Raw genomic sequence first — 27,218 nt, 5'->3', positions numbered from 1 at the left:
TAAAATAAAATAAATCCAGTGAGCAGCAGTTCTGCAGACAGAAACGCCTTGTTAATGAGAAACGTCAGAAGAGAATGGCCAGACTGGTCAAAGCTGACAGGAATAACCACACATTACAACAGTGGTATGCAGAAGAGCATCTCTGAATACACAACGCATCATAACTCTAAGTGGATAGGCTACAGCAGTAGAAGTCTAAAGAAATAAGTACCGAATAAAGTCCTCACTAAGTGTATATTTTATGTACAATTATATATGTACATCTTTTCCATTAGAGCTGTGTGGCACTGGGCAGTTGAAGGATGTGGCTGAAGGCTCTGTGCTCCCATTCCTACAAGGCCTCTTTCCAGTCCCTACTCAATTAGCACTCAATTTCCTGCTCCGGAGGAGCTGTATGTCAGGGGCCATGGGGAACCTGTCACGCCATTACATAAGGATGAGAGAGCGAGCCAGACACTGTTCACGTCACTTATTTGTATCTGCCCCTGCAACCGCTCAAACAAAGTAGCATAGGAAAGAGCGAACCATTTAGCATTCTAGTACCATTTCCCCCTCCTCAAACAGATAACCAGGAAAGGCAGTAATGCGAGTTTCTCGAGAGTTGGCAGGTATTTTAAACCCCAGCATGTTGTGCGAAGCCCCTGTCACACACGCTGATATATGTGCTGATATACGGCACAATCTCCAGGCTGGCTTCTCTGGAGCACTCAATCAGTGTCAGGCGTCCTTGATGACAGAGGCCATTGATCAGACCCACAATGCACCTCTCGCAGATGATGTGGTGCTGTGCTCGGGGCACGGTGACATACCAATATAGAGGGAAGGGTGATGACGCTGAGACGTGGGTGATTGACAGCTTGCGTTTTATGTAACCTGCGCACTAGACCCCCCCCCCCACCACCACCCCAACAAAAAAAAAAAAAACAGGTCAGGCTGGTACACTGAGTGCTTTATCGTTGATTGCATTTACCAAAACAACCAGGGAATTGCATAACAGAAACAAATGGAACCATTATGTCCACGGCAGATACGATCACAGCAAAGACGTCTTTATCAACCCGGCTGCTGTAATAACTGTTAATTGACTCTGGACATGCAGGACTAAATCACTCATTTCAGGAAAAAGTCAAATCAAGGGACTGGAGGATTGGAGGGCATATCACAGCTGTATGCATAAAATGATAAAAGGCCTTGAGAAAAGGAGAGCCATTTTTGTTGTCTGGAGCATAGTTTTCTGTGTTGCACCTTTGTGTGAAGCCAGACATGGGTCAAATTACGTAATTGTTTTGGATTCAACTACTTTTCTGTGCTCGATTGATCTTGTCTGGCGCAATTGAGCCAAAAGGACCAGAAGGCAGGATTTGCACTTTTTAATAGGTTCCGATACACCATACAGGACAATCTCAGTAAAGTGCAGGAAAGTATTTGGACACAGACATTTTTGCATCAGCACTCCTTTTCTAGGCCTGCAGAAATATGACAAATACAAAATGGGAAAATGGCAAGTCTGTCCGCTTTCATATAATTTAAAAATTCCGTCTGTAGGGAACAAAATTAAATGCAGACATGAAAACGCATGGCAATGTGTGTTTTGTTATCAGTCAAGCATTACGAATATTTAACATGATATGAATATTTCCTCTCACCAATGATTTATAAGCATGTTTGTAACATTGTGTGACAAGGAACAACTCCTACAATACATAGAAACCAATGAACAGAACATGATATATTTTTCTTTGTGAAAAATACCCCCTGCAGATAAATATTCACACCACAGTGGGCGTCTTGTCGCTATTCTGCCTTCTCAGGGAAGTGCGATGGAAGGTCAGTCACTCTTTACCCAAACAAGGTGTCAGAGCGGTTCTTTTCAGAGGCGGTTCAGCCAAAATGCAGCTCAACACTGCACCCAAGTGGTAAAATCAAATATTCCACCAATTTCTGAAGCGTTTCTTAAAGGGGCAGTTCACCTAAAAAATTAAATTATGTTATGTTTCAACTTACCCGGAATAGTATCTGTCCATCCACATAATTTTACGAGAATGTTTTATAAAACATAGAACATAAACATTTTATGAATATTAGTTGTAGTTCACCCAGGTAAAGTGGGCCATAAAGATCCTTTGCCTTGGGGCCTCAAAGCGCCAATAATGTACATTCAAAATGGGTATATTCAAATACCCACGGTTAAGCACAAACATCCACAGTCATTATTTTCTGCCAGACTACATCAAAATGTGCAGGCGGCGGACTATTATGAAACTTGAGTAGAGGTGATGGGATGTGGCGGAGTGTAGTTTCAACATACGCAACAACTTTTTTGCAACTTACTTTAGCTAAACACATAACACCTTTTAAATTCACGCTTGGGATATTAACGGGTGTCATTCTATGACATGAATTACACCCTGTTAATATCTCAACCATTAATTTCAAAGCTGTTTAGCACTTTAATAAATTTGATACTGTAACATTGCATTCCACTACACCCAGTCACTACCACTGCAGTTTCATAGTAGTCCACCTGCTTGCTGTACAGTTTGTGTACTTTGGAAGAAGTATACTAATTTGATGGAACCAAGAAAAGAAAGGTAAGAAAATAAACTGTGGATGTACATGCTTAAGCGAAGGATTATATTTGGAAAGATTGCAGTTTTTTTTTTCACGCTTTAAGATGCTTTCAAACAACAAACCAAAAGACAGAAGACTTCATTGAACCTGATGCAGATCATTTACACAGACAGGGTTCCTGTCCCAGAGTGTGCAGATGAGGACTGTGATAGGCATCCCTGCAAGTCAGCAGAGCAGGTGTTACTTGTATGACTAAGCTTAGATAGCGAGAATCATATATCTAAAAAGCACAGAAGTTAACAGCAAATTCATAGAGAGCAGTTCAGATATACTGTGGGAAAGGATGGAAAGAAACTGGCCTGGTTCAAGTTCAATTTCAAGTTCAATTTAAATGCATTTTTCTTTTTTGTTGTTGTATATTACTGTATGGTTTTTATTTGCCCTTACAGTTTTTATGTGCAACGATTGACATAAATGATGACCAGCTGGCTTTACAATAGCTGTTCAAGTAACTTCAAAAAAGCGTGTATAGTGAAATTATATTTAGGAGGCTGTACTTATGATAGGATTCATTTTATAGCTTTTTTTTCACAAGCATACATAAATGTCCGTTTTTATAGTTTGATATTCAGGCATTCCACAATTGCAGCAGTCGAAAATGGTTCTTCAGAGCAACTTTGACTATCCCCTACATGCAAAAGGCTTCTAAAAACAGCCTTGTTCCGTGACTACTGCCGGCTTTACCAGCCTACATTGTATGTATTGGCCTGAATCAACAAACCATGCGGTACACTACTGTTCAAAAGTTTGGAATCACCATGTCTTTTTCTGCTTTTTCTGACGTAATATTTCATTTTCTCTGTTTGTAATCAAACAATTCACATGTGGTCAAAGCACAGACTCAGAGCTTATATTAAAAGGTATTTTTATACATTTTGGTAGAAAAAGACAAGGCGATTCCAAACTTTTGTACATTAAAGAGCAATTCAAGTACATAAACACCCATTTAGGAATGTGAAAACCAGGCTGTGTGAATTTGGACATCCAGTCCAAATTCTCATGATTGGCTGCATTCATTCAATCAATATTGGATTACTTCCCTTCAAACTCACTTAATCAAAGACACCCAATTAAGTTTCCAATAGCTATTGTTTAATTAAACAATTTAATGGACATTTGTTGACGGCTTGAAAAATAAGATAGCTTTCATTTTTCAAACTAGAATATTTACCGTATATGATAAAAGAAAATAAAACTCCACTATGCAAAACATTTTGACCTCGTAGATGCAAAAACTAGTTCTACACCTACATCTAAAATAAAGTACCAAGGATAATTTCTAAGAGCCTGTTTCCAATAACTGCAACTAAAATTTAAAAAAGCATCATCAGATCACCTAGAAATTTCAAAAGAATGGGAGAACACAAATAGGACAGTCACACAAAAACTCAGTATTCACTAGTTTGGTTCTAGTCAATCTTTAGATTACTTGACAAATAGAGCCAACATTTCATTGTCTTAATGTAAACAAACACACTGTCCCTGTAACACAAACTTACACAAAGGTATATCGCTGAGCCTGCCACTTAGCAGAGGGGCAGAAAAATCTAAACAAGAGAACAGGCACTGTTGGCTCCAAGTCCTCCGCTACACATTTTGCTCTCTAGTGCCTCTAGTGGCAAAACATTTAGCTTCATAGGTGATGTCACCATTTCCAGGCTCTTTGGGTCCAGTAGCAACTAAAGCCGAACTTGCTGAAGATCCGTAAAAGGTCACAACCGCACAGACAGTACAAGACTTTAAGCTAAACAAAGGACAACAATGTGCATTTGTTGACATATTTCAGAGGGTAGTTGAAAGACATTCTGTTGAAAACAGAATCCATTTGGCTATGCTTGGTTTAGGTGCAGTGCTAGCCAAATTCACACAAATAGTAGTGTTCTTCATTAAGTAGGGCGTGCAGCATTGTTTTTATCTCTTTAAAAAAACTGACTGCCGGACAGGGAAAATGCACATATCTGTCTGACCTAGCTAACCTTGCAGCTTTTCATTTGGCAGGTATAAGAACAGAGCACACGTCACCATAACTGAAAAGTCAAGAGTCATACCGTTATGATTTCACAAATTAAGTCCATATTTTCAGCCAGAAAAGAGAACTTAGTGTGTGCGGGAATAAATTCAAAGGGAAAACCAACCCCATAAACATTTTTGTCACAACATCAACCATCTGGAGAGCAGTACTGCTGGCCATGTTCCCATGCAGGCCAAACACAGTGCAGACACCACACAACAGACTGTTTCTAGCCTCCCTCAATCAACTTTCCTTAAGCATCTTAGCTTTTTATATTGGGTATGTTGTCAGGATATTAAATTATGCGGAGAGTACATGTTACTCTAGCACTTCCTTGTTTGATGTTGTCTACCGTCCTCTGTATTTCTTGCTCTTATAAACCCACTGAACTGACATATGCACTGTTCTGCAAGTCTGCCAAACTTATGTATAATCACAGAGTTTCTGTCTCACGCAAAGATTCTGTGTGCTACAGACCAGTGCTTGACACTATAGAATCTGTGTTTTTCTGTGTTCCATAAGCCACAATGTAGGTTTTCTAATGCTAGGAACAGGCTAGGATCCAAATCCATCCAGATAACTGTATGACTGAGAAAGACAGAGTGGATTAATAGAAAAAAATGATGTCACATTCTGGCAATGAAACATCTCTTACAAACACAAAAATAAGGACACATTACCACAAGAGTACAAGTAACAGCTAGTCCTTTAGCAGTAGACAACCAAAGTTGGCTCCATGCCTCTTGTGTAATCGTACAAGACTTGTCCTGTGCCATCAGGAATGTATGTATACAAGTAACTGCGGCTGAAAAAGGGAACGCATTTTAATGTGCACAGAATGCTCAGGCCACTATTGTCCCAAAAGAAAGCAACACAGTGGACTCAGTTATGATTACACATACGATTCATAATTGTACTTTGTACAAGCAATTTCGGTGCTTATTGTGAATACAACCATTTACAAATTTTATGGCTTCTGTAAAACATAGAACTAACACGTGCGTGCACAAAACACTAAGGAATTATTCGGTTTGTCAGAAGTCGGAGTAAGTCTCCATGTCTGATGTGGTATGGAGTTTCTCCCCATGTAGACCATAGGCTTACGGGCGCTTGTCTGTGGGTTCGGTCACAGTGCTGGAGGAGGCTGTGACATCATGGCGGGTGGGCAGCGCTGCCAGTTGGTGCACAGCAGGTGAGAGGTCACGTGGCGCAGGTGGTCGTGCAGGAAGGCGGCGTCCCGGCGGAGGAGGTGCCAGGAGAGCAGTACCGGGGCGCGTCTTGCCCGAGGGTGCTTCGCGGACGCAGTTGCCTGTCCCGTAGGAGCCGCCGGCTGTATCGCGGTTCCCGCGGGCCGCCGCGCTCATACAGCCCCTTCCTGTGCGAGCCCGCGCGGTAAGAGCGGCCGCCCCCACCTCCGCCCTCCTCCCGGCAGCGGGCCGCGTGCCTGGCGGCCATCTCCTCGCTCTCCAGGGGCAGGCTGCAGTGCGGGCAGCGGACGCCGGCCCCGCCGCGCTCCATCGGACCCTCTTCCCCCGAGCCCCACGCCCAGGCCTGCCCGTCGGCCTCCGCCGGCGACCGAGCGGAGTCCCGGGGCTCCCCGCAGCGCTCAGCGTGCTCCTGCAGCTGCCGCCCTCGGACGAAGATCTGGCCGCACCTCCCGCAGGCGCAGATGTGGGCCATGTGGCTGGAGATGTAGTGCGCCGAGCGGTCCTCCTCCTCCAAGGGGGCGCCGCAGAGCTCGCAGGGTTCACACTCCGAGCCCTGCTCCTCCCGCTTAATTGGCACGGCGCCCGGTTCCTCGAACGCGAGACCGTCCTCCACCCCTGACGCGCCGGTCTCTTCAACCCCTCGGCCGAACGGGCACCGGTTCTTCTTCTCCTCCTGGTATTGCGGGCTCAACGGGCCGCCGTCCTCCGTGCTCTCGCCCACCCGGACCGCCGTCACGCCGTCCATGGTAGAGATCTCCTCCAGCTCCACTTTGATGGTGGCTCCGTTCCTGGTGGGCCCGCTCTCCGTGACCGTCCCTACAGACCTTATCGGCGTTTCCACGCTGGGGTCCAGGCCACGCTCGCGCCAGTCGTCTCCCTCCCTCCACTCTTGCCCCTCCGACCCCTCGAAGCCTGAGGCCTCCCCCCAGGCGGGGGCGCCGTGGGCCCGGGCTCGGGCCTCCGGCGTCTGGAAGGCCTTGCGGTTGGTGCAGGTGAGGCCGTGCTCCACCAGCAGCTTCTCGCAGCTGAAGACGAAGCCACAGTCGTCGCAGGTGAAGGTGCGGCCGAAACGGGGGCGCTCTCTGGCGGGAGCCCGGCGTCCCGAAGGCCTCTTCCGCAGGTCACAGGGTCGCTCTGTCACGCTGTCCACCGGCACGGGCCTTGGCACAAGGGGTGTAGCTATCGGCTCCTCTGTGGGAGGCCTGCTGACAGCCTGGGGGACGGGCGCAGGGGCTAACAGGACGGACGGCGCGGGAGCCAACGGGTGCTGGAGAGGGCGCTCTCCCTCCGCACTGCTCCGTCTCGGCTGCTCGTATAAGCGTACCCCGAACATCATCTTGGCTTCCGCTGGGCCCAAGGATGGGGAGGAGCTAGAGGAAGATGAGCAGGAGGTGGAAGAGGAGGAGGAGGGTGGAGGGAGGTTAGCATTAGCGCTCTGGCTTCCCCTGAGATCCTCCAGGGAATCTGGGATGTAATACATCTGCAGGTAAGCCATGGCCACCTTCAGCTCCTCGAAGTCTCCAGGTTCTGTCATGGTCCGCCCCAAGTACATCAGCTGCAGGATCAGGTCGAAGCACTCGGCGCTGACCGGTATGTTGCTGAGGTCTAGGCGAGCCCGCTGGTCCTTGATGAACATCATCCGGAAGTAGGAGCTGCAGGCCGCCAGCACAGCCTTGTGGGCCCGGAAGTCAACGTCACCCACTGCAACGGAGCAGTCGCAGAGGAAGCCCCACTCCCTCTGGTTATTGAGCTGCTGCAGGACGTGCTCGCTGTGATTCGGCCGCGTCATTACCTGGGGTCTGCCTGGCATATCCGCCTCCCTGTGAGTTGGGAAAACAAATGGAGCCTCTTGACATGATGTATGTATTCCATGTTAGTTCAAGAGTTTTGCACACCATATTTCATGAAAGCTGTTCGACAAGAAGTAACTCAATTTGAAAAAAAACAAAAAACTTTCAAAACGGTCACACAACTGCAGTTCTATGCTATTAACAATTAATCATTGAAAAGGCCCAGAGTTTCATTCATGCTAGTTTAGGATTACAATTTTATTCCTTTCACATTTGTACATTCCTGTGCAGCAGGATGGTCTACATTTGGAACCGCTCTGTTGTACAGAAATGTCGCGCTTATGCAGATATTCGACTCCTCTACTTCCGCCTTCCATTTTGTGGTGCTTCTAGCCACCCAGCGGTTGCCAAACCAAAAACTGTAGGTATAGCAGCTTCATTTAGCGAGGTAATTATGCATGCTGTACGTTCGTCTGGAGCCGTATCTTTTATTGCCTGACAATACGCGAAAGAAACGCTGACACTTTCAAAGAATAAAGATCACAATGCACAATTCTAAAACGTCCAAATTGATTGAGCTTCACGAATTAGTTTCGTGTTGAGCAAACATATCAATCTTAGCTTGCTATCGAGCCGTTTAATCAGCTCGCAAGCTAACGGGATATACAAGCTCAAATGCGTACATCGAACTTCCGTGACAATGAAAGGGCACATGGTTGCTTTTAACACTTTTTGTGCATACCACGTGTTTCTAAACATAATTTACTACCATTACTAATCAAGACAGTGACACATTTTCCTGCCAAACTTTGGCTAATTGCATCCTTTGTTGATACTCATTGTTGACGTTCTCAAGCTATGTGGTTTATGTCCCTCCCACACATTTTCATTGGCCTGTACCAACGATGGAGTCATGCGGGCATTGTGGCTGTCAATCACACCCAAAAGTCATCAAAACTATGCATTTGCTAACGTGTACTTGCGCCTTTTACGTCATTCCTGTTAAAATATACTTATCTAACTACAATAGCTACAATCAAATAAAAGGAGGCTACGTAAACCAAAACGGAGACGGAGTTAACCTACAACACTGTGAGGTCTCACATTCACACGGCCACCCAGCGATAATAAAGCAATCGAGTTACCACGCACAAACAGAAATGGCAGTAGCCTACTCAAATAAATGCGTAGCTGAGACTCACCACTAATACGGAGCACCGAGTCCTTCAGGGTAATATTTAAGATTATGCTTGTGACCTGAGATTAGCGTCTTTTTAAAGTGTAAAGCGTGAGAATTGTCGCGACGGCAGACCACTCCTGCAGCGCGTTTCGAAGCACTTCCGCACAGACACTCTTGTGTGCTACCGCACTGAGTCTGTGTCAGTCTGTTCCAGGTCCAACCCTTCCTACGAAAATTCAGCCCTCCAAAGCTGGTTGTAAACTGCTTGAAGAGAAGGGCACCGAACATCTGTCAAAATTATAGGCCTACAGGACACCCGCATAGCGCGTAATTTTCAATATGTACATGATTCAAGTTCAACCCATTTAATACTGTTTTTTTTCCCAAGAATTGAAAATATCCTCATCATGTGTCATTCGTAACCATTTGAAATAATCTATTCTCATTTTTACAATATTTTTATGAATAAGTAGGTCAAAAAGTGAGTTTTATGGTCGGTCACGATTAAGTGTTGTCTTCTAACCATAGGCTAAATTATCACATTACGCATGTCATTGTCTCCATTCCTATATACCCCTGCCCAGTTTTTTTACACGTCTAATACCATCTAATACCATCCCTAATATATCACAGCATTGTTACTCTCACATCTTATACAGGTATGAAAAGATATATTTTACAATCTTGGTCTTATCTGTCCACAATACCTGTTCCAGAATTATGCAGGCTCTTTTAGGTACTTCTTAGCAAGCTGTGACCTGGCATCCTGTTTTTGCAGCTTACTAGTGGTTTACACCTTGCAGCGTAGCCTCTGTATTTCTGTTTGTGAAGTCTTCTGCAGACAGTAGTCACCGACGCCTCCACTGATGCCTATTGAAGAGTGTTTCTGATCTGTTAGACAGGTGTTTGTGTTTTTTTCTTCATTATGGTGTGAATTATTTGGTCATCAACTGTAGAAGCCTTGGCCTACCAGCCACTTTACATTTTAGTCATTTGGCAGATGCTTTTAATCTAAGGCGACTTACAAGTGCATATTACTCAATTACAACTACTGACCTCAACAATGTTCTTTTCTTATTTGTTAGCCTCATAATGGGTTCCTTGACTGTCACTGACAGTCCACAATAGAATCAAGACTTCATACTGAAAGCTTTCTTATACCTGCACTAAATAAGCGATTTAAGCGATCTAATCAGACACAGCTGAGAAGCCAACTGTCCGATTACTGTTGGTCCCATAAAATGAAGGAACTTAACTGAATAAAAAGGGATGTAATTCCTCGAGGGATCACCTGATAGGTATGTGTATACCATCGAATTAAAGGTAACAGTCTGTATTTGAACCTTGTACTGATCGTTTGATTTCAAATCCAATGCGCTGGAGTATAGAGCCAAAAGAACAGAAATTATACCACAGTCCAAATACTTATGGACCAAAGACTTGACTCAAAGTCAAACTAAAAGAAAGAACAGGGTAAAAAGTTAGGTTCAACAAGAACGATGTATGTGTAGGCTATAAGTATGTATATACTTGGAGACACTGTACCGTCAACATGTTTACTCATACTATAACCACAATAAATTGTGTACATGTACATGCCAATAATAGACACCTTAAATATGACATCTTTCGATTTCTATTAGCATACTTTAATAACCTCTTTTTCTGTACATCTTTGAAGTAGCCACACTCTTCTCACGGTCCAACCAGGAAGTAAACAGCCCTGACCATGTGGCTACACACTACACATGTGACACTGTACATACTTCATGACCCTTTATTATCTAAATGGTTGCAGAAAATACATTCACATATCCTTCAGTAATAATCTTAGAGCCTTGTAACTAAATGCGTTTTTTACGGTCACTACTGTGACCAACGGGGTTAAATGGGGTTCAAATTAAATCGTGTCCACTTTATAAAATAGATTGGTGTTGTCATCACCAAAAGTCGTACGCTAATAATTTGCTGGCAAAGTGCTTTATTTGGCAAATTCAGTTATTATAATTAAATTAGTCTAGTTGGTTCTATGTGGAGGTTATAATTACAATAACGCAGCTAAAAGTTGGAGAAACACTCAATGCATGACAACCTGCTTATGTATAACAATACTGCAACTCCAAGCAAAACATTTCCCCAATATTTGTTTCCGAAGTAATGTCACAACACATGAAAACAGCACATTCCAACTTCAAATAAAAGGTGTTGGAAGTATTGTGTTGCGTTACATTACTTTACGCACAGCAAAGCATTTAACCAAATTCCCTTAACATATCTATTGTTTCCGACTTAATGTCACGACACATGGAAACAACGATGTGAAGATTCAAATATGTTGGAAGTACAGTTGCTCGCGTGACATAAAAAGGCTTTACGCAAAAAGGCAAATATTCTACCTTTGTGTGTTCAGCGCTACAAATGTGGTCACGTGATAGACAACAAACTGAGCTAGGAGTCGCGCAGGAAGGAGCGCGAGAGCGAACGAGAACTACCCTGCAGCAACAAATACTAATCTGAACCCATTTACGTACATAAGCGGTAAGGGGGATTTTGCATAATCGATGCGAGTGAATACCTTTTGGTGCTATCTGCTCTGTTCTTAATCATGTACAGTTACAGCCCGGGTTGCATGACACGTTGTTTTTATTCCCGCAAGAACATTTCATTTAGCGCAGATGTGTAAAAATGGATGTGATGCAGTCTTGAAATTAGCTTAGCCGCCTAGCTGTCGCGAGTTGGCAAAAAATGAAATGGGAGCACATACGGTAATTATGCAGATCATATTGATAGGTGATGCATTCTTTGAACCGGAATGCATACATGCATAAAACGGGAAATGCCGCTGATTTTGTGAAGTAATATGTGCATTGACGACATAAACTGCATGATGCTCTAACTGAGATTTGGTGTATTATATTAAGCGAACTGTATTGTCTGGTATGATTGACGTGTGGTGCGCTCTTAAGGCTAGTAGGCTAGATCATAAGTGCAACCACCCGAATAGATATTTAAGTAGACGGGAATATTTGAAAATAGGTGTACCTTGCAAGCTACCTAAAGAACGAATTGGTAATCACCCTGATACAAAAGTTTAATAAAAAAAAGATTTAGATAACTTGATGGGATGAAGAAAACATAGCCACTGCTTTATCATGCTTCATCATATTTCTTATACTTCTAATTGTTGAACTCTTTAATGTAAATGCAAAATGAGCCAGGAAAACAATGTGGACAGGATTTGGTGAAAAGACAGGCGAATGCAGCAGTGTGCGCGCGATTGCTCCATCCAGATGGAAACAGCTGGCTCTGTTGGACCGCAATAGAAAAATGTGGCCTTTTGACCAGCAGGGGGCGATCCGATTGACCCAGGTGGAGCCACAAAGCTACTGTGCACATCGTCGAGGTTCGGTGTGGCAGCTGGGGGGCGCCATGGACGTGTCCGGCCACAGCTTGTTCCTCCTGCAACAGCTGAACATCCAGAGGGAGTTTGGCTTCCTGTGCGACTGCACCGTCGCAATCGGCAATGTCTATTTCAAAGCCCACCGTGCTGTGCTGGCGGCATTTTCCAACTACTTCAAAATGATTTTCATCCACCAGTCCAGGTCAGATACCTTGTGGAATATAAATGCAGCCACTGGTTTATAGATAGTATGGCTACCAGTATGTATAATGTTTATATTATTCCATAAGACGTGTTTATCATGTGTGTTTGTACAGTAATATTCTTTTTGTCTCATTTTGTCATTCAGACCTTTTGGCATTGTGAAATTGGAATTAAAAGTTGAAAATACTATATGCATAATATTATGATCTAATAAATGTCAGGGAAAGACATAGAGATACACGTGCTGTTATCTTTATTGGCTGGCAATAACCAAATTAAATGCCGACACAAAGAATAAAAATCCCGATGCTTTTCTAATATGTCCAAATCAATTGAGTGTCACAATTTAGTTTGAAGTTTGCGACATTCCTGTTCCCCTGTCCCACCTCCTGACGCACCTCTCACTCCTCTCAGCGAATGCATCAAGATCCAGCCCACAGACATCCAGCCGGACGTCTTCAGCTACCTGCTCCACATCATGTACACGGGCACAGGGCCCAAGCAGCAGGTGGAGCCGGGCCGACTGCAGGAGGGCATCAAGTTCCTCCACGCCTATCAGCTCCGCCGGAGTCCCAGCGAAGGGGGCCAGGACACCTCCGCCCAAGACGCCCTCAAAATGTCGAACCTTTACGGCATCCAGATCTCGTCCCAGTCGGCGGCCAAAGATGGCCCGGGCCCTAAAGGAGCCCCGGGGAGGGGCCCCGGCGCGGGGCGGAGCGCGGGTAGATCCGACCGCTCCCGGGCACAGCCGGCTCCGCCCGCGGCGCCCGGGGGGGCGTCGACCGAGCTGGGCGGGGCAGAGCTGGGCGGGGTGTCCTCTGTGGCCTGCGGCGATGACCCGGTCGCCGCGGTGACGGTGAAGCAGGAGCAGGTGGAGATGGAGGTGTCTGCGGAGGAGGAGGACGAGACCGGGGCGACCCGCTCCCCGGCCCTGAAGACCCCCAGCCCTGCGGTCTTCTTCGCCCGCGCCGCCGTCTGCCCCCCGCTGGGCGCCCCCGGCGACGCCAGCCCCAAGCGGGCGGGCGAGGCGCTGGAGGAGGAACTGGAGGGCTCGGGCGAGCACCTCCTCCTGGCCGGCCGGAGCCCCAGCTCGCGGGAGTCGGAGTCGGGGTCCGGGGGCGGGGGGCTGGAGGAGGCCCTGCAGCAGAGCCGCGCCCTGGCTGAGGAGCTCGCGGCCGAACTGAGGGGGGGCGGGGGGGCCGTCGGCAGCCCCCGCTCCCGCAAGCGCAGGATCGTCTGCGCCGTCTGCGGCCTCCGCTTCGCCCACAAGAGCCAGCTGCAGGAGCACATGTACAGCCACACGGGGAGAGGCTCCCGCTACCACCGCTACAGCCGCCTCTGCAGCCAGCTCATACAGGCCTCCCAGCACTTCTGCGAGGGCCAGGCCGAGCTGGCCGCCGACGGCTCCCCCAGGGACGTGCCCGACAACGGCAGCTCCTGCTACTCCCTGGACTCGGAGGTCTCCCAAGAAAGCATCGACACTTTCGTCGTGGAGTAAGGGAATACGGGAGAGAGGAGATGAAGTAAAATGGCTGTCCGCCTGGGATCTTTTTTGCCGGTTGCTTGGTGGATGTTTCTCTTTCGTTTTCTGTAGCCTTTACGTCTTTACGCTGTCCATGCCCATTCCTGCCCTGCTTTGCTCCAGACCTTGGTCTAATATGTAATTGTTTTTGGGTAAAGTCAAGGGCAGGCTGTAGCCTAGTGGCTAAGGTACATGATTGGGACCCAGAAGGTTGGTGAGTCAAGCCCCTGGTGTAGCCCCAGTATGATCCGCGCAGCTGCTGGGCCCTTGAGCAAGGCCCTTAACCCTGCACTGCTCCAGGGGGGATCGTCCCCTGCTTAGTCCAATCAACTGTAAGCCTCTTTGGATAAAAGTGTCAGCTTAGTAACAAATTACTTAGAAATTAGACCTTGGTCAAAAACGTAATTGTTTTGGATTCAAGTTCTTTTCTGTGCTCGATTGACCTTGCCTTGTGCAATTGAGTCAACCAAGGGGACCAGAAGGCAGGGGTTGCACGTTTTGAGAGTATTTCATAGGTTCCAATATACCAGACTTAGTAAAGCATCAAAGAGTATTCGAATCCAAAACGATTACATAGCTGTCCCAGATCCGATTCCCAATGCTCTTGGCAGCATCTGCATTTTTTAGTTCTGAGATACCACAATGGTGGGCAACAGTAAACCATGATCATCCGACTGGACAGCAGCTAATATTTATTGAAACTGCATATTCAGGTAAAAGGTGTGTAAATTATAGGCTAGAAAATCTGTCTCTGGCCATCAAAGGGAAATTCTGTAACACTTTTATTGTACGTTGCTTTGGGTAGAAATGTCTCCTAAATAAATGTCATATAATGTAACAAACCAGTAAAAGGAGATGCATTCGGTAATGCATTACAGGTACGTCTTTTTGCAATGGACAGCTCACTTCAAGAGCAAACATCTGTGATGAAAAACACCCTAGTATTAAAGTCATGGACATGTCCAAAACACAATCATTTATTTGATATTCATATACAGGCATCACAGTTTAACAACACTCGAACAGTTCCAAAATGTCTAGGTGTTGCCTTAGAAAACTCCTTATAGGCACCTACAAATAAATAGCATTTTGTTCTCTGTTAAGAGAAAGTAAACATGTTCTCGGATTTCAAATTGGTAATGGGGCTACCTCAGAAATACACACGCTGTGGATCTTATCAATTGCATCTGTTAATCTGTTTTTCATAGCTGTTAAGGTATTTCCTTGGTGACTTATGAATGGGTTTCATGGAACTGCTAAAGAAATGACATTCACTGATGATAGCTGTGTTCAGCTATATACTGTATGTCTGCCATGGTTGTCGGATGGACTGTAGTAGCTACATTTAAAAAAGTCATTCTGGAATGGTTGTACTGTACAGTACAGTACATACAACTGAATGATTGCAAACCTCATATTTAGATTTTAGCAACCTCATTTGTGTTTCCATTTAGAAGTTATTTGAGCCTCTATTCAAAATTGAGATTTTGCCTCATTCGGATCAAGAAAGGAAAAGAACTTGCCTAAAATTTACTTGCCACTTTGTCTTTGTGAGTGTGTGTTAATGGTGTGGTCATTTTTGCTGTGGTAGGTTCAGTTCACTGTTCTGCAGTGTGTCATCATAATACCTACTGCAATTTGTCAGTAACATCTGTTAGAATATGTTAGGACATCCAAGTATTTATTGATAAGAACACTTATGTATGTTAATGTTTTGAACATTACAAAAAACTTTTGCAAATAAAATTTCCTTTTTTAGAAATCGGCTTAATCTGTTTTTTTCCGGCCTTCATCACACATGGAGAGATAAATGTTGATTGTGTTAAAATGCTCACATTTTTACTTTAGAATTCAGTTAACTTTTTATGTCTTGTTTTCATGCTGCATAGTGAATGCAATGTAAGTTCTGTCACAGTATTTCTGATTGTATTATGAGCTTATTGATCATTGTGACTTCAAAAGTAGATAGTTTTGCCATAATAGTAGATACTTTAAATCTAAAATCTAAATTAGAAAGAAATCACATTGCTTCTGTTGGCGTCCCTCTGAGCATAGGAAGATTATGCCCACAGAATATATAGATTCTATACATTTTATTTTACGTTATAATTACATTTTTTGTGGAAATAAATCGTGAAAATGTCATGGGATTACATGCTTCATGTTTGCTCATTGCAATGCAGTAAGGGCACATCACCTCTAGAGGGAGTTCTTGGACCAAATAATGAATAGACGGGTTATGACACGTTAGTGTTGGGTGGTTCCTTAGGCCCAATGTCAGAATAACCAAAAAGACTGTTAGTCTGTCAGAATTACCAAAAAGAGTAATATGATTATTGTCTCATTTCTGGTCATCGTAATCTTGCAGCATCCCTGGGTACTAAGTCAGAATGCTGACTTCAATGTGGAATTTATTCCAGATCATTGTGCCTGGCAGTTATTGGTAGTATTATTAACTTATTTAGATATGTCTGTTTGCGGCTCTTGTGGCATATCCTAGTGGGTTGTTATTGGGTGGTAAAAGTAGGCTAAGTGATTTTTTGGTGATAAAAATTAATGTGCTTCACACAGAAGACTTAGTCTTTGTGTTATATACGTGCTGGACTCCGCTGATCTTACTGCCTTACAAATTGCTATGGAAACAAGATTTACAATCTGTGGTGTCATACTTTGAATCACGGAAGATACAAAAACACAGAAAGCTGTGGATGTAAAAAACTACAGAAACTACTCCATTTCATTGGAGATTGATCTGTATAGTGGAATTATGTTTGGTCAGATAAAGACTGAAGATGCACTGACTGCAGTATACTGACACAAAATAGCAGTAACAGGCTACAGACAGGCTATTTCTACGATTACATATGAAATTAATATTCATGGATACAGTATAGTATGCAAAATGGTAGTCATGGGCAAAATCAGTCATCTGTAACATATGTTTGGTGAGTTAAGACAGATTGTGGCAGAAGGCTGTAACCAGTTCCTAGTTCTTTTGGATTCATTATCCACTAAGCCAAATAAATGATTAGTGCTGCCTTTCACCCCAGGCCTGATGGACTTTTGTTTATTACTGACACATTTAAAAATGATAAACATGGTCTGTGAGGAAAGTTTGTCCACTGTCAGATAGTGATTTCCAGTATGAAGCCGTGTCCGGCCGTTTACATTGAACTTTTTGTGTGTGTACTGCTGAAACTCCTGGCTGGGTTAAGAGTGCCAAGATATCTCATTTAGATGGTACTTATTTTACTTCTGTCGCTGAAATGTATAAAAGGACTGTAGCCAGTGTGCATACTTCATAACTACAAATGACACATGGGATCTATAATGCCTCTGCCATTGAACTGAAAACATCTGTTTGTTGGAAGGACACAGGAAAAAAAAGAAAATGTTGGACTCACATAACCCAGTTACGTCAACAGGATCCACGTAGCTGAATAGCAGTAACGTAGTTTAGCCCAGTTGGTTTAAGCCCCCCTTTCTTAACACAACCTTGAAAATGACATACCCAAAATAAAATGGTTACTATTCTTGAACCTTTTTGACTACAGGCATACAGGTCTTTTCTGAAAGGTAACCCTTTGGGGTGTCTTTTCCAAGAGTCAAAATAACTCTAAAAATGCTTAAACAAAGTTACAGAAGCTCAAACACAGTGGCAGTGTAAGATTTTTTTCTCATTGAAAATATTTTCAGATTATTGTGGTTTTTTAGAATTAGGAACTATTATGCATTTTGTTCGCTGGACCCTTGCTGTGAAAAAGGACACTGATATTACCTTGATTTGTGTAGTCTGAAAAAGCAAAGAAGCGGAGGTCCCCCACCCACATGCTACAAGATAAGGATCTATTCTCACTAAAGCAATGAAAAGCAATTCAAATAGGTTATAGAGATAGAACTATGCGTTGTAATGTTTTCAAACAGTATATCCAGCTACCATAGTGAAAATTGCACCTTGAAAAAAGGAATTCATCCAAAAACCCCACACTGGCCCATACTGTTTGAAAGACTTAAGGAGTTAACTAAATAAAACAAATGTGAGCCTTTTGACATAACTTGGTTATGTAAGTAGGTATGCAACATTCCATCTCATTTTTTGAAAGCAATAAATCGAGCGATGAGGTTTTCAGCCTTTGCTGAGCATTATCTTCATGAAATTCAGCTTTATAATTTTACAAATAACACACATTAACTGAGCATTGTGGAAGATACTACTATTTATAGATATACTATTTATGGCTAACATTATAGACATGTGCAAGCAGGGGTACTAGGCAACAACAGGAAGAAGGAACATTGGGAATGTCCAGAACTGAGACACATTTGCTGAAAAAGAAAGGCAACATGAACAGCTACATCACACGACTAAAGTTGCCAGGGCGCTTGGATGATGAAGCCTTCACGAAACCTGAACACCACCCTTTTTATTCAGCTAAGCAGGGCGTTTGAAAGTGACAGATATGTGTGCCTGTGTGCCCAAGGTTATAATCAGCAGGGGTGTCACATTCAGCTGGTTAATTAGGAGATGTGTTGATATTACTGGGCAGTGAAATTATATTTCCTGGCTTTGAAAGGCTATTTAGCCTGAGATTAACAAGGCAATTTTACAGCAGGGCAAACTACTGCTACAGAAGCCCTAATGTAATGTAATAGCATACCAAATTTAAGGCAGTCTTTTTTAAAAATGATTCTTTAACTATATACTGTACATGAGGTGCCTTTAAGTGCTTATTATTGTATTTGAGACTGTATGTTTGTGCAAGACTGTGTGAGAGTGCTTGTGTATGTACAATGGGCTCCAGAATTATTGGTGCCCTTGATGAATATGCACAAAAAGTGCTGTCAACTAAAAAATTATAGTTATTGACATAAGCTTTCTTTTCCAAAATGCGTAAAGTAGTGTGCTTTATTAGTGATTCAATGGAATCAAACAAACTCTTTAATAAAAAAAACTGGTTCCACTATTATTGGAACCCCCAGTTTAATACTTTGAGCAAACACCCCTGGCAAAGATGACAGCCATGAGTCTTTCCAATAATGTTGTGATAAATTCAGAGAACACATTTGCGGGGATTTTTGAGCATTCCTCCTTACAGAACTTTTCAGAATCATGGATATCCTTGGGACACGCCCCTCTTCAGTTCACACCACTGGTTTTTCATAGGATTTAAGTCTGGAAACTGAGATGGTCATTATCCAGCTGGACAATCTACCTACTACCAAGACTCAACTTCCTAGCAGAGGCAACCATTTTTTCTGCCAATAATTCATTTTGCTATTGATCTTAAATAGTGTCCCTGGATCACTTGCTGCAAAACATCTCCAAAACGTCAATGGCCCACCGCCATTTTTGTCAGTAGGTATGAAGTGTTTCTCCTTGAATGAATTCCAAACATGTTGATGGTGTGTATAGCCAAAATATTACATTTTGGTTTCATCTGACCATAGCACTCTTTTCATAATTCCAATGAGGTTTGGCAAACTCCAGATGCGTGGGTTTGTTTATTGTACTCAATATTTTGCCACCCTTCCAAAGAGTCTGCAGTTAGGCAGCTGCCATTTTATGTTTTCTTTAGACCTGGTGACCCCAATACACAACCAACCTCTGTAATTCTTAAACTGCATTCATTGGGTCACTCATGGCCTCCCTCACCATCTTCCTTACCGTCCGTGGGGATAATATGCCCTTGCATCATTTTGCTGGCAAGTTTGCAACCATTCCATATGTTTTTTTGTTGCCCTTACAGTGCTAAGTGGTATGTTTAACCGTTTATGTATTTTTCTGTACCCATTACCCGACTTCTGTGTCTTCTGTAGTGACAGTTCTTTGGCTTCCCCCATGCTGATGGTTGTAAGAAATGTCCCCAATATGTCAAGCGGGAAGACATTTATCTGTTATATAACCTGTTTTTTAATGATCATATTAATTATTTCTGTTTTTCCAATTGTCATTTTCTCATACCTCAAAAGAAATGTCCCCAATATTTTATTTCATGGGCCCCTCTGGTTTGGGAATTTCCACCATCTTAATATACGAGTGGAAAAACACTAGCCCTTATGTAATTTTTAATGAACCTATTCATCATTGGTGTCTGTTTCAGTTTCATAATCTCTCCTTGACTTCCTCCAAACTTTGATCTCATGCAAGCCAGACGTTAAAGCCTGCCACCATCTCAACACCCTCTTCAGGTGCCCCTTTTTGTGGCGCCTTAAGGGATCTACAAAGGACATCCAGCTAATAGCTGAGTGTAATTCATCATTTAACTCCTCTATAGTCAGTCCTTTGAATCTATTCGATAAATTATTTGTGTTATCCTCAGGAAGGCCCTTGAAGCCTCTTAATTTTCTTTCGGTATTGACGTCCTTGCCATTTTCCTTATCTCTTTTACATTTTTCAATCTCCTCCTGCTCTTTGATTTCCCAATTATCTTCATTGTCTTTCTCATCCTGTTTTTTTAACCAGGCCTCGTGCTCCTCCCCTGTAGGAGCCAGCACACACGTGTCAACCAAGTATGTTATCACATCTATCGTCTCCTTGAATGCAAAACTCCCTGGGTCTCCAATTTTCCGTTCTGCGTGTTCAGCATCTTCCATGGTCATGCTAGAACACATTCTACGCATGGCCTCAGTCAGGCCTTTAGCCTTGCTCTCTAAAACCCTGAATCTAAGTCCTCTGACTTCAGACTCCTCAGTATCCATATACGGTTGTACATTTATCTTGTACCATATACTTCTCCTCTTACGGGAGCTTTTACTCCTACCCCATTGGCATGTGCGAGGGGTTAACAATGCATTCCTGCCTAACCCATCTTCTGTCAATCTCTCATCAGGAGGGCCTAGGGCCGGGTCCTCGACAGTTGACAAAAGGATTTTGCATGCTTGTTACCTCATCTTTATACATCTTTATCGTGAAACAGGATGTGATGGAATGACACAATATACATAGTTAATTTAGTAGTACCTTTCCTTTTTTTGTTCCTTTAAACCGAGATTAACTAAATTAAAGTAACATTGTATTGGCAATTTCACTTGATTTTTATTTACAATAATTGTTCGGAGTGCCAATAATTTTACCAACTGTGGTTTTCAGAAAAAAATAGATTTTAGACACTGAAACATGAGTGTAAATGTATTGAAATAAAAGTATATTGTTTTCCTGTATGTTTGAACATAAAATAAAGATCATTATCCATGTTGTTTATTATATGCAGCCTTTTTTCTCCATTTACTACTTTATTAAGGGTGCCAATAATCCTGTGTCTTTGTATCATTTTGTTTGTCTGAATGTGCTTCTCTGCGAGAATATATAATGTCTAAAGTGTTTATTGTTTCTCACTGGTAGTAATTTATTCACAACACTGTAATTTATTTGCCAAACTTCCCTTCATCCTGCAATTTCCTAATGAAATTCAGGCTTAGTGGGTGATTAACAACACATTCGTAGAAGCCTTTTCCCTATAAGAGTGCTTTGGAAGGCATGAATCAGTGTCTTAAGATAAATTAAAATCCAAATACACAAAGCAGTCACTGCCATTTTGCCAACATAGGTCTTTCAGAGGATCTTTATGTGTCTCAGTGTTTCTCCATTTTAAGTTGTGTCTCAAATGTCTTGATGAAACGTTGTTCAATCTATCTGTCTGCATGTTCATGAACAGCAATACACAAAATCTATTTTAATAAAGTCAGAAATGACAAATGCATAGGACACATGTGCATAAATATAAAAAGGTAAACCAGAGCTATAGATTGGAATAACACAGAGAATCAATTTTGATAAGAATTCTCAAGGGCAAACTTGATAACTTGATGTCTTGCACTGCATTTGATATGGAGGAACATAAGCATACCCAGCAGGTCAGCCATTTGGCATTAAACCCACACTGTTCACAAACCCACTGTTCACAGCAGTAATGATGTGTGATCGTGATGAAATCACAGAAGAAGAAAACAACAGGAAATGCAAAGTATCCTTCCATACAGTATACAAATGGTTTCAATACAATACTGGCTACAATACACACTATTGACAGTTGTAATACATTAAACAAGATATTTTCAAGCACAACAATGTTAATGCACTTCAGATTCTGATCCAATAGATTTCAGATACAATCTGGTATGAAACACAGTGTAAAAAGCAATCGCCACTGGATAGCATTAATAGAATAAGCTTCTTTTTTTTCCCTAGTTCTGCCAGACATATAATGAACCAGACTTCAACACAACAAGCAGCTGGACACCATGAATATTATTAAATTAAATAATATTTTTTTAAATGATTGATTAATCTAATAAATGCTTAATCTAAGTTTTATTTAGTCTGTCCAGTTTCATTAAAGCTATTACCAGCACAACAACATATTTCTAATGTTCAGATTCACCTCCCGTGATGTAAGCAAGAACATCGTAATGGCTACTTCCCTAATTGTATCGATGGGTGTGGCACTCAGTCTGACATTCCTGGATGATTTAAATTGTCACACTGCTCTGGTAGGGCACTGATGGAAAATTGGACTTGTCGAGAATGCAAGGTTAGATAAAAAAAACTTGGTTCTTTATGTGTGTTCTGTGTGTATGGTGTTTAGCCGCATCACATGCCTGCTGGCCTCCTGTCCCCAATAAGTATTGTAGGACATGATCCATTAACCCTGTGACAGGTGAGATCACAAGTGATGTGCAGTCCATAAGTATTTGGACAGTAAAATATTTGTTTGCTGGAGTACGCAGCGAAAAACAACAAAAAGATTTGTCACTGTCCAAATACTTATGGACTGCACTGTATGTGATTAGAATGTTCTTAACTGAACATTCTAATGCTGATGTCATAATCACTACTGGTTACTGAAAGCAGTGGAGTTCTAGAACACTAACTAAAAAATAAACCTACTCCTTGAAGGGTTAATGTGTAGGAAAATGTCAAGGAGGGGGTTAGAGTTGACATTTGCATGCTTGCGCCTCCTGGTGGGCAGCAGCTGCGGCCTCCAGTTCTTCTGCAATTTGGTCCAGGGCCGCCTTCACTGCTGCCTGGACCAAGGAGGAGGCGGTCTGCACCAGCAGAGCCTCGCAAGGGTGGTCGGTTACAAGGGATCTATCCCCACGGTGAAGGTCCTCCAAAGGAGATCCCATCGGTCCATTGGTTACCACAATCTCAATGTCCACGGGTACAACATCCCTGCTGAGGTACCCCATGCAGTCAATCCCATTCAAGACCAGGGGATCTTGCACACTGTTCTCCACAGCAATTCCGCTCAAGGAAAGCCGCGACCCCATTGCGTCCTCCGTGCGTACGTTCTCTGGAATTCTGTCATTCTCGGTACATGCAACATCCAGTAGGGAACTGACATCGGACTCCTTTAACAGATCCTTGAGGGAATCTGCCCCGACACCAGGGGACCAATCGGAGTCTTTCTCTGCGGCAGGGGTCTCTTCCATCACCGGCGGAAGGCTACCAGCAGCCTTTGAGGGAAGGTCGGATTTCAGTCTCCGGTCAGGTCTGTCCTGCTCGTCCTTATAGCAACGCCTAGGTTTATGCTCTTCTGCCATCTTCCTCAACCCCACAGGGCTCCCGCAGCCATCATCCCGATTGCTGCCCTCCGCAGGTTTTCTCTTTTCCATCCCTGCGTGTCCGAAATTGCTGACCTCCACGCTTACCGTCAGGTGACCGCCTGACTTTGAAGTAGCTTCCGAACAGTCACCCTCTGGGCTGCTGGCTTTGCCAGAGAGAGGCAGTCCACCAGTTTCTTCATCCGGAGGAGCTGTTGTGCCTCTATGTTCTGCCGAGGTAGGGGCATTCTTGCTTCCACGTTTAAAGATAAGTCCCATTTTTTTCCTGAAGGACACTTTCGGGTGAAGCTGGTCACTTGATCTACTTTGCACTGCAGGGTCCCAATGCGCTCCCTTTGGCTCCTTGGATTTGTTGGATGTGAGCAGTCTTTTCAAGGTGGATCCAGCTCTGTCTGGGAATCCACCTTTTCCTTCTGTCACAGCAGGTTGACATTGGGAAGTGGTGGCTTTAGGATCTTCGCTTGGGCCAGTGGGGTCAGCCACGAAGAGTTTGCCAGCAAGATCGGTCTTTGCATCATGGAAGGTTCTGTCTGAAGTTTGTTCCCCACAAGCCCTCCTCCTCCGTCTCCTAATGCAGACCAGAGAGGGGGCCCAGAGCCATCTCCGGGACTTTTTCTTTGCCCGCCCTTTCACCGTATTCCCAACATCACAACCCTCACCCTCTGCTTCGCTATTCCTTATGGTGGAGCACACCTCAGAAGCCATGGCTGAGACCTGCACACCCTGCATCTCTGGCTGCTTGCCAGTGAGCTTCTGGAAATTCTCCACACAGATGCCCAGGGAGCCATCTTCTCCCATGTTGCCTTGCCGGTTTTTGGGAGAGCCCATTCCGGGCCCCTTGCTGTCATTCATGCCATTGGGTCCCTTGGTCTGAGCCTCTGTCTGGTTGTCTCCCTGAGTCTTAGCCCTGAATTTGCCCAAAAGCAGCCTTGGGGGACCTGTGAGCTTCCTTTTCAAACCAAATTTTTGTTGGCTCTGTTCAACTTGAACCTCCTGTCCTGACATTGTTTGTTGACTTGGACAAGGTTTAAAGATTTTCCTTACTTAACAAAAAATGTGTTGTACACATCAGCACATGTGTAGGTTAACATGCAGAACAACCTCTTCTGGGTGTGATTTTACATTTCCAATTTTCACCCTAGTTCCTTTAAAATTATGTCAAAGAGAAGCACCAGAGTACCTGAAGTAAATCAAAACATAACAACAATCATAATTCAGTATACTCTAATTCAACAATATTACGCCTTTTAAAAGTCTTGATGATCAAGTGTTATACAAAAAGCTACAACAAAATAAAAGTTATTGTATATTATAGCCATTATACTTAATTATATAGTTATTGCTATAGAATTATATGCTTTTAAAAATGCTCTATATTGAAAACCTATATACATAAGTGCTAAATACCTAAAATACAACTTTACCTTCCAGCAGGACAGGAAATAGCATGCCACAAATAGATCCTGAATCACTATACAATTAAAGCTCTGATATGCCTTTTAATCCTTAAATATATAACTTAAAGTAATGTCAGTTTAATATATTTCGGGGATATATTACAAATCATGATGTGATACAAGCGATGTCTCTTTTCATTTTCTATTTTTTCATCTACCGCCGCACAATAACAGGTGAACTGTCGTGAGATTCCCTTCTTCAGCAACCTGGAAACTCTTGAAACGTGCTATCTAAAATGTGCTATGAATGTGCATATATTTAAAATATATACCACTGTAGTGCATGTTAATAGCAGCTACTTTCTATACGAATACGTAAAATATTTTATTTTGGAGACGCTTGCTCGACATGCATTCAAATTTCCGCTACCACCCCAAGCACCCTGTAGCATTAAGTACTAAAACAGCAGTTATACTATGAAATGTTTGATGGATAATTACCGTGCGAAAAATGAATTTGCCTAACAACCATTCAAAATCTATTACTTCAGAAATTATAATGCATCATGTGCTAATATAGACATGCGCTAATATAGAGATAATCGTTTTTAATTATACGCTTATTCTTGCTAACAATTAATTTAATGGTTCAAAATAAGTTTCGAAAATCAAAGATTTTCACAATTTTACTCAGATGACAATTACAACAAAAATACAACACATTGAACTGTGGATGAGCTTACTTACTGTCGCGAAATCTTTTGCAGGACGATGTGGTTTTTTATTTCCAAACTTCAAAATACCCCGGAAGGCGAAAGCCCACTGGACTGAGAAGCAAAGTCTTCTGCAACCATGCGCTTGTCTGCAAAGCTGAAAACACTCTGGTGACTGGTGGCTGTCGTCAGCGAGCAGGTAGGTGTCGACCACAGTTGCCATAGAAACCTAACCACTGACAGTTTGTTTCCACAAATGTATAATACCATAATTGTGAACGACACTTCAGAGACCAGCAGGTAATTGCCCTAAAATGAATTAAGGTAATGATGTGATACACTCAACGAGCACTTTATTAGGACGATTTTTACTTTATTACACCTACTTATTTATGCGATTATCTTATCATCCAATTGTGTGGCAGCAGTGCAATGCATACAATCAAGTAGCTATGGGTCAGGAGCTTCAGTTAATGTTCACATCAACCATCAGAATGGGGAACTTGGACCGTGGAATGATTGTTGGTAGCAGACAGGGTGGTTTGACTATCTCAGATATGGCTGATCTTCTGGGATTTTCATGCACACTAGTCTCTAGAGCTTGCAAAGAATGGTGCAAAAAAACAAACAAACATCCAGTGAGCAGCAGTTCTGCAGACAGAAACGCCTTGCTAATTAGAGACGTCAGAGGAGAATGGCCAGACTGGTCAAAGCTGACAAGAAGGTGACAGTAACACAAATAACCATACACTACAACAGTGGTAGGCTGAAGAGCATCTCTGAACACACAACGCATCATAACTCTAAGTGGATAGACTACAGCAGCAGATGTCTAAAAAGTAAGTCTAATAAATACCTAAAAAAGTGCTCCCTGAGTCTATATACGTATATTAGTAATTAAAACTGGTACCCTGTCCCCAACCCTGAAAAGTGAAGAAATTTGGGCAAAATATATTAAAATATTTAATAATAGCACAGAGCCAATGCTAGAAGATTATTTTGCTTAGCATCCTGGAATGTTTCCAGTGTATAACATCTCAACACTTCCCTTTGTATGTTTGTGTTTGTATGTATACTGTATGTGTATGGACATAAAGGGTGTACAGATTTGTAAGGTTTGTGTTGGTGTAGCATGGGTGAGTTTTTCCTTAGTTTCCTTTATATTATGTGTGAACATGGAATGCAACATGATTATATTCCTCTTGTGAGTTATTATTAGTCAATGTTTTTCCTGTTATGTCATTTAGCACTGTTGTTCTGCTTGAAAACTATTCTTGCTGTTCTGTGTGAATGTTTACATTAATTGTATCACATTATAAGTTGTGGATAAGAGCGCTCAGTATCAATATCGTCATCATGATTATCCTCATCATCATCAATAACTTTTTGAGACAAAGTTAATCATTCATTTTACTTTGCATTTCAGTTGAGGGTGTAGTACTTCATCTCCCAAACCGCACTGACAGAAGTGCATGAATATATGGAGACCAGTTCCATAAGCTACGGAAACTTATCAAATGGACCTATTAATGTCTCTAGCAATGGTTAATGTAAATAAATTTGATTGGAATATAAGTTGTTGCCCCACAACAAGTGGG

General features: G+C 42.8%; 3 protein-coding genes across 6 annotated transcripts; 1 reads left to right on the top strand and 2 right to left on the bottom strand.

Annotated features, from left to right (window-relative positions):
* Positions 1-3,701: 3,701 nt before the first annotated feature.
* On the bottom strand, positions 3,702-9,675 carry LOC133129830 (zinc finger and BTB domain-containing protein 1-like). Of its 4 annotated transcripts, none has more exons than XM_061244175.1 (2): positions 9,528-9,675; positions 3,702-7,670 (listed from the first exon to the last, which is right to left on the bottom strand). In XM_061244175.1, the coding sequence occupies exon 2, from the start codon at positions 7,658-7,660 to the stop codon at positions 5,843-5,845; it is 1,818 nt and encodes a 605-aa protein (XP_061100159.1). In that variant the 5' UTR covers positions 7,661-7,670; positions 9,528-9,675; the 3' UTR covers positions 3,702-5,842. The 4 variants fall into 4 exon arrangements, with proteins under 4 accessions (XP_061100159.1, XP_061100158.1, XP_061100160.1 ...); XM_061244174.1 differs by lacking the exon at positions 9,528-9,675 and adding an exon at positions 8,843-9,061; XM_061244176.1 differs by lacking the exon at positions 9,528-9,675 and adding an exon at positions 8,727-8,838.
* Positions 9,676-11,395: 1,720 nt separating this feature from the next.
* On the top strand, positions 11,396-15,708 carry LOC133128826 (zinc finger and BTB domain-containing protein 25-like). The gene is made up of 3 exons (XM_061242634.1): positions 11,396-11,585; positions 12,169-12,422; positions 12,839-15,708. The coding sequence occupies exons 1-3, from the start codon at positions 11,571-11,573 to the stop codon at positions 13,920-13,922; spliced, it is 1,353 nt and encodes a 450-aa protein (XP_061098618.1). The 5' UTR covers positions 11,396-11,570; the 3' UTR covers positions 13,923-15,708.
* Positions 15,709-21,492: 5,784 nt separating this feature from the next.
* On the bottom strand, positions 21,493-25,771 carry si:dkey-1h6.8 (uncharacterized). Its single transcript, XM_061243768.1, has 2 exons — positions 25,655-25,771; positions 21,493-24,690 (listed from the first exon to the last, which is right to left on the bottom strand). The coding sequence occupies exon 2, from the start codon at positions 24,513-24,515 to the stop codon at positions 22,875-22,877; it is 1,641 nt and encodes a 546-aa protein (XP_061099752.1). The 5' UTR covers positions 24,516-24,690; positions 25,655-25,771; the 3' UTR covers positions 21,493-22,874.
* Between the last annotated feature and the right edge of the window lie 1,447 nt (positions 25,772-27,218).

Source organism: Conger conger, chromosome 5 (assembly GCF_963514075.1).
Source record: "Conger conger chromosome 5, fConCon1.1, whole genome shotgun sequence".
Lineage (NCBI taxonomy): Eukaryota > Metazoa > Chordata > Actinopteri > Anguilliformes > Congridae > Conger > Conger conger.
The sequence above is the reverse complement of the archived record's forward strand: the minus strand, read 5'-3'. Positions and strand labels throughout refer to the sequence as shown.

Bases quoted from the DNA above. Each gene is read 5' to 3' on its own strand.
- LOC133128826 (XM_061242634.1), top strand. The intron at 12,423-12,838 runs GTCAGATACCTT...CACTCCTCTCAG, and splicing joins ATTTTCATCCACCAGTCCAG to CGAATGCATCAAGATCCAGC.
- si:dkey-1h6.8 (XM_061243768.1), bottom strand. From the start codon at position 24,515: ATGTCAGGACAGGAGGTTCAAGTTGAACAGAGCCAACAAAAATTTGGT.